Source organism: Eptatretus burgeri, chromosome 8 (assembly GCF_056783735.1).
Source record: "Eptatretus burgeri isolate ZD-2024b chromosome 8, Ebu_testis_v1, whole genome shotgun sequence".
In the NCBI taxonomy this organism is placed as follows: Eukaryota; Metazoa; Chordata; class Myxini; order Myxiniformes; family Myxinidae; genus Eptatretus; species Eptatretus burgeri.
Window position 1 is genome coordinate 92492311 of NC_140968.1, and position 7500 is coordinate 92499810.

At 41.1% G+C, this 7500-nt stretch overlaps 1 protein-coding gene across 1 annotated transcript in view; it reads left to right on the top strand.

The window, feature by feature from the left end:
- The first annotated feature begins 1991 nt into the window (after positions 1-1991).
- Positions 1992-7500, top strand: part of LOC147022278 (uncharacterized) — a 6789-nt gene continuing 1280 nt past the window's right edge. The window contains 6 exon segments of the mRNA XM_085890493.1: positions 1992-2067; positions 3886-4486; positions 4488-5790; positions 5793-6741; positions 6744-7172; positions 7175-7500. The exon segment at positions 7175-7500 is cut by the window's right edge and continues 1280 nt beyond it. Coding sequence (XP_085746619.1) covers positions 1992-2067; positions 3886-4486; positions 4488-5790; positions 5793-6741; positions 6744-7172; positions 7175-7500 — 3684 coding nt within the window.

A 7500-nucleotide genomic window follows, 5' to 3' on the forward strand; every position in this document is an offset into this window, starting at 1 on the left:
TTCAAATAATAAATAATTGGAGGTGGTGTGTGGGTCATGTAATCGTTTTCGGTAAATAAATAATTGAAGGTGGTGTGTGTGTGGGGAATCGTTTTCGGTAAATAAATAAATAATTAGAGGCGGTGTGTGGGTCGTGGAATCGTTTTCGGTAAATAAATAAATAATTAAAGGTGGTGTGTGGATCGTGGAATCGTTTACGGAAAATAAATAAATAATTGGAGGCGGAGTGTGGGCCGTGGAATTGTTTACGGCAAATAAATAAATAATTAAAGGTGGAATGTGGATCGTGGAATCGTTTACGGTAAATAAATAAATAATTGGAGGTAGTGTGTGGGTCGTGGATGTGTTACGGAAAATAAATAAATAAATAAGGTGGTGTGTGGGTCGTGGAATCGTTTATGGTAAATAAATAAATAATTGGAGGCGGTGAGTGGGTGGGGAATCGTTTATGGTAAATAAATAATTAAAGGTGGTGTGTGGGTCGTGGAATCGTTTACGGTAAATAAATAAATAATTGGAGGTGGTGTGTGGGTCGTGGAATCGTTTTCGGTAAATAAATAAATAAATAAATAATCGGAGGTGGTGTGTGGGTGGGGAATCGTTTGCGGTAAATAAATAATTAAAGGTGGTGTGGGTCGTGGAATCGTTTACGGTAAATAAATAAATAATTGGAGGTGGTGTGTGGGTCGTGGAATCGTTTTCGGTAAATAAATAAATAATTGGAGGTGGTGTGTGGGTGGGGAATCGCTTACGGTAAATAAATAAATAATTGGAGGTGGTGTGTCGGGAGGAGAATCCAAAATGTTATAAATAAATAAATAATTGGAGGTGGTGTGTGGGTGGTGGAATCATTTTCGGTAAATAAATAAATAACTAAAGGTGGTGTGTGGATCGTGGAATCGTTTTCGGTAAATAAATAAATTATCGGTTTGCTGGTTTGTGCTGTGGAGCCTCGCGTTGCAGACACACACACACACACACACACACACACACACACACACACACACACACACACACACACACACACACACACACACACACACACACGCACTTCGCACACACACACACACACACACACACATGGAAAACCTGATAAACTTCTCTCAATGCTCTTTTGACCACACCTCCTGAGCCACACAATATTTTTCATAAGCCTCGCCCACTTTCCTACGCCCTTCCCACTTTTCATGAACCACGTCCACTTTCCCTAAGCTCCGCCTACTTTCCTAAGCCCCTCATAAAAAATGACGGTGAATAGACACCTCGATTTTTGAAGGACTACCATTTGAAAAATTAAACCTCAATCAAAAATCGGCTCGAGTAAAATTTTCTAAATATCTCGAAGTGTTTAATTCCGAAGTCTCGCTTCTCTACATTCAAAACTGAAGGACAAGTATTGAAAATACTGTACGCGGTTTTTCGGCCGCTGCAAAGCAACGGGTGGTTGCTATAGACAATAGGGCATGTGGTCCTCAGAGCTTGTCTTGTGGTCTCCATCTCCCGACTAAATAAAACTTATTTTATAATAAAGTTAAATATTTTTTTATGAATTATCGTTCATATTCCCGCGTCATCGGTTGGAGCATTTTGTTGAATTTTAGGTTGGAATAACTAATATTTCGTCGGTAAAATAATTATCACGATCTCGATATTTATCCAATAAAATTGTATGTTTCATTTATCAACGTTGCTGCGATTTTTCATTTTTGAAAAGGAGCCAATCAGCAACATCGTACGAGAGTGCTGCGGTATGGCGAATAGCGGGTCACGTGTGTAAACAGATGCTGTTTGGTGAAAAGTATCGGTGAAAATGGCATCAGTTGGTGTCAAATTTGGTGTAAAAAATAGGTGTTATGCACATGTTCCAGGTGCCGGTGGTGATATTGTGCCATTTACCGAAAAAAGGTGGAGAACATTCTTGAGTGCTGTAGATATTTGGAGCGATTTGGTGGGAAACCAGGCCGATTTAGCGAGGTCTTTCGTCCGCGATCATGGTCTACACTGCAGCGCATGTGAAAGTGCATTGCCGGTCCCTGAAACTGGGGGTTGCCACGCAGTGTGTTACCGGTATTTCACCGATTCTACCAAGCAAAAACGTGCCCAAACTGCTAAACAGAAGCATCAGAATGTTACCCAATCATCCAGTAAGTTTAAAAGTAGCCTACAAATAAATCACGAATGAGAAAATTGCATGTACAATCACGTAGGGAGGCCTATGATATTGGGTCAGGTCAGTCCTAAATGTTGTGATTTGTGTAGTCTACATGAATCGTAAAATGTGGGACTTTTGTTTTCACATGTAGTCAATCGATTCCATATATCTTCGGGCTTTTTCAATATTCTGACATAATCCTGCCCTACAAAAGGTAGATGCCTACCATAGATATCCCTGTTGGAGGATTTATAACACGGGAGTCTAGGGTCTCGGTAGGGAGCCAACCTGCACCCTGCAAGACCCCGCAAAATGTTTGCTACATGACTTGATAGAAGGCCTTTCCAAATATATTCTACCAACTTAATCATTAATCATAATTATTTTTTCCTCCCTTGTGAATGATTGTTTAAAATTCATCAGTTTTGATGTAATTTAGAATGTGCAATTTCTAATAGAAAAATAAAATGTGTGCAGTTTTGAATGTTGAAATTTATGTTGGTATTCCTTTACATAAAAATAAGAGTCAGTTGGGGGAGGGCAAGCAAATGTTCTTGAATTTTTTTTGGTTTTTGTTTCTGCCTAACATGTGCACTGTATTTATCTGGTAGTCCATGTTAGTGCAGTAATTGTAACTGCTTGACAATTAAAAAAAAATCTCAACAGTAGAGATACTAATACCAAAGAGAAAGTTCTATTTAGAGAAGAAATATATTTCAGTAGGTTGCCACATACACTTTTTGATTAGTTTTTAAAGGAAAGTACAGCATTTTGGGGTTTGAAAATCTAGTTATTTCATTTTAAAAATACAGAGGAAAATTCTTCCAAGGAGCCATTTGCTTTAGAAAATTAGTTTCTTTTTAAATCCTTTATAGTGCTGCACATATTTTTCCCAATTTGAAGCCTGGTGTTGGCTTAGTGGTTAGGGTGGCGGCTTGGGATCCCAGGGTCCTGAGTTCAAGCCCCGTTGGCTGCTGAATTAACACCAGGGGGTTGACTCAGCCTGTCATCCTTCCGAGGTCGGTGAAATGAGTGCCAGTGTACTGGTCCCGGTGTATGCCCCGGTTAGAATAGGTGTACCATATCCCTGTGTGTCGTAAGAGGCGACCAGGGTTGGCGTCAGGAAGGGCATCCGGCCATAAAACATTGCCTCAAGAAAAAGCCAAACCCCTGCACAGCAGGGAAAAATGGCTGTAAAAACAGTCATTTTATATTTTATACATATTTTTCCCAATTTAACCTATTTTATAATTTAATTGACCATTAATACATGTAATTTTAGCAAATTTTTAGATTAAGAAATCCTTACCCAAAATTTTCATTTTTAAAAATGGTGCATTTTGGTTGTTTTTGGAAACTTTTTTTTTCAAGCCAAGCAGATCTGATGCACATATGCGTGTAAATTGATTGTTGCATCAGTTACATGTATGAATGATTACGCCTAAAAATTGTTGTGTTGACCTCCACTGACAAGAATCACTAGAGCATTTGATTTTTTTTTAATGTTCAATCAAACAAGCTTCTGTTTTACTTTATAATTAAAAAAAAACAACAACAAAAAAACATGCATGCCAATGTACCGACCCACCTGTAAATTCCACGAGAGCAAAATAACATTATTTTCTTAAGCCTCTGTTTTTGATTGTGCATGTGTTTGTTGTGTTTTTTTTCTGATTTCGTAACAGTACATGTATACACTTATGAGTTTAATATTTTGTGTTTGTTGTATACAGAACTGGATCCCTCTGCATTTTCTTCAAGCAGAGACAAAGACAAACATATATCTGCTACACCTGATGCAAGACACTTGCGTTCCACTTCTAACATTGCAAAACAGCGGACTAAATCTTCTCACATCTTGTCAACAGTTTGTATCGTATGCAGGAGTGGTAAGACATTTCAGGATTCAAGAGGCAGAAAGCAGAAAGAACCATTGACGCTTTGTGAACAGATTGATGGAGGCAAGCTTCGACTAGCTGCAGAGGAAAAAGATGACAAAAATATTCTTGTTCATATCAGAGATCGTGACTGTGAAGCTACAGAAGTCAGATATCACCGGAGCTGCTACAAGGGATACACAGACTATTTGAGAAGATCTAACCCTCAACATGTTCATGCTATAGAACAGATATATTCTCAAGCATTTGACAGTTTTTGTAACTATACAATTGACCAGAAAATTCTGAAGAACAAAGAGATCTACCGGCTTACGTCATTGAAACATACATTTGATAAGGCAGTAAAAGACATTGAAGGGAAGGACTCGTCCAACTACAAAACCCAAAGCCTGAAACAAAGAATCAGGAGATATCCCCAGCTTTGCTTCATTCAGCCCAAAAAAATACCAGAGTGAACTGGTATACATTGACACCCTATCAGCTGAAGAGCTTGTAAGGGATACGGTCAACTCAGAAACAGACACAAATACAACCGACACAGATACAACTGATGCTGAGGAGTCTCCACCTCCAGTGAAACGGCCAAAACAGTGCAACAGAAGACAGGTCGTACCTCAAATATCATCATTAAGAGAGCGTAATTCAACAGCCCTAGATCTGAAGAATGCTGTGATGGATACAACAAACTCTACAACTCTTCCCTGGCCTCCAACCTCAGGTGACTTAACCATGGATGCTGCCTGGCAGATAGTTCCAACGATGCTATACAACTTTCTTGCATGGGTTGTTGGAGCATCTGATGATCCAGAGGGTGTAAACGATGTAAAGGTTGGTGATGTGCAAGACCATCAAATATTAACCATTGCCCAGGACATCATCTACCTAGCTACTAAAGGCAAGACAATGTTACCGAAGCAGTCATCTCTAGCAATGGCGGTACGGCATCTTAGTGGATCGGCACAGCTAATAGGCTTACTTAATGGTTTTGGCTATAGCATTTCGCACACCAGTGTTCTCGAGCATGATACTGCCTTGGCACAGCAAGAAGTCCAACGAGGTTCTAGAGCTCTTCCATCGTTCTTGCAGAAGTCTGTCTTCACAACTCTCATCTGGGACAACAATGATTTTGGGGAGCAGACACTTTCGGGAAAAGACACAACCCATAATACCAATGGCATAGCTGTGCAGCATGCAGAGTTTCATCAGGATGCAGATGCACATTCTAAACTTCCACCAGTACAAGGAATGAGAAAGACAAGAAAGCGCTCGTTACCAGCACCACATACAGAGGTGGTTACATTCAGTGGTGAGAAGAAGTCGTCCCCGAAGGCATTTGCTGGCAATATGAAGCTGGAAATGACACACTATGAGCCAACTTTATATCCTCAGAAGAAGAAAGATTCCGCCTTCTACATTACAAAATGGCCACAGAAACGTCTTCTTCCTGCTTGGACTGGATTCAATCAGTTACTGACATCCAGCATCCCACCAAAAGCAACCATTGCATACCTTCCTGTTGTAAATGATAGTCCAACTGATCTGAATACTGTGAATACCATCCTCCATCGAAGCATTGAAATAGCAGACCAACTGGAGCTCCCGTCAGTTGTAGTATTGATGGATCAGGCTATTTATGCCAAGGCCCAGACAATCAGATGGCAAACACCTATTTTTATGGACAGAATTGTGATAAGACTTGGGGCATTCCATACAACCATGACAGCTTTGGCGTGTGTGGGGAAAAAAGATTTCAGGATGCGGGATTGCAAGATGTCCTTATTGAATCCAGTGCAGTGGCACCAGGTTCTGTGAGCGGTGTGATGAATGGCCACAACAACAACAGAAGCATCCGCTGCCACAAACTTATGGCAGAGGAATTACATCGGCTTTGCTGGCAAAGCTTTATGGAGAGTGTTCCTTTGGAAATGCAAGAGCAGTATCGACATGTGATTTCATCATTACAATCATCATTCCCAGGCCAGTATGTGCAGCATGTGGAAGGCGCATCTTTTCAGGCGATGATGAATGAATATGACAGTTTCATCACAGAGGGGAACAAGAATGCTACCTTTGGTTTTTGGAACTCCTACCTGGAAATGATAGAGAACATCCTCCTTTTCATTAGGGCTACACGGGAAGGAAACTGGCACCTTCATCTTGCTGCAGTTAAGGCACTCCTACCGTGGATATTTGCCTATGACCGAACCAACTACTCACATTACCTCCCAGTCTATTGCTTTGAGATGAGCCAGCTACCTACTTCACATCAGTACATCTACAAAGAATTGGTCAGTGGACACTTTGCCGTTCAGCGACAAGATACTCACGGGTTTGCACAGGTAGCTTGTGATATGACGATCGAGGAAATGGCGAATAGAGACTCCAAAACAAGAGGTGGGATCAAAGGGTTCTCAACCAACCAAGGAGCGACCAATTGTTGGATACAAGCGCACCATCAACGAGCAGCGATAACCAGACAATGTAAAGAGATGGCTGGCAAAGGGCAGAAATCTTCAAAAAGGGCAGACCTTCCCAACAGTCGAATGACTAGGGATGAAGATGACGTAAACAACATAATGAGTACCATCACGAGCATGACGAATCCTTTTGAAAATGACCCGGAAATGGATGTTAATGATCTGGTTCACTTGTCATCTGGAGTCATTGCACCAGATGATGTGTATTCTGACCTCAGACCGCAAAAGGAAAGGGCGATGAAGCTTTTGTCAATTTTTCTAAAAGCCGCTTGCAAGGTAATGATGTAGACCTGAACAAAACGCTGAAGAAGATGAAACTGAAAACATTTTCAGATGCAGACAAGCAAACCATCAATGTTAAAGGGAAAGATGTTACTTTGAAAAGTGATCGTGAGTTGTTGGCAAGGCTGGTCATCATTGGCAAAGTACGAAAAGTGAATCTCAAAAGCATGATGACATACTCGTTGAGCCCGTATCCACCAGCCCTTGCGACTTATGAGGGATGCTTAGTTAAAACTAACAAGGCGAGGCTGCTACACTACCTAGAAAGTGTACCTGAGAGTTCCCCTGTCATGGACCCACCAAAGGGAGGCATATGGGTAGTTTATGGAATGGCCATGCTTCAGCAAATGAGTTCAAAAGGAATGCCCGCAAGCATGGGTCAAATGGCGGAAAGATTCTGAGACAGTTAGTGTACCTGGCACGAAGTAGTACCTCCAACTCTGTACACTTTGTAACAGACACGTATCCATCGATCAGTATTAAGGGTGCTGAGAGGAAACGACGGGCAGCGAGTGGTTCCCAGAGGATTAAAATATCCAAGGCAGACCAACCTGTACCTAAACAATGGAAGAAATATCTGGCAAACAGCTTCAATAAGGAACAGCTAGTTCACTTCTTGTTCAACCATTGGAGTGCTTGTGGAGAGGACAACTTTAAGGGCATCACAATGTATGTTGCACATGGCAAGATG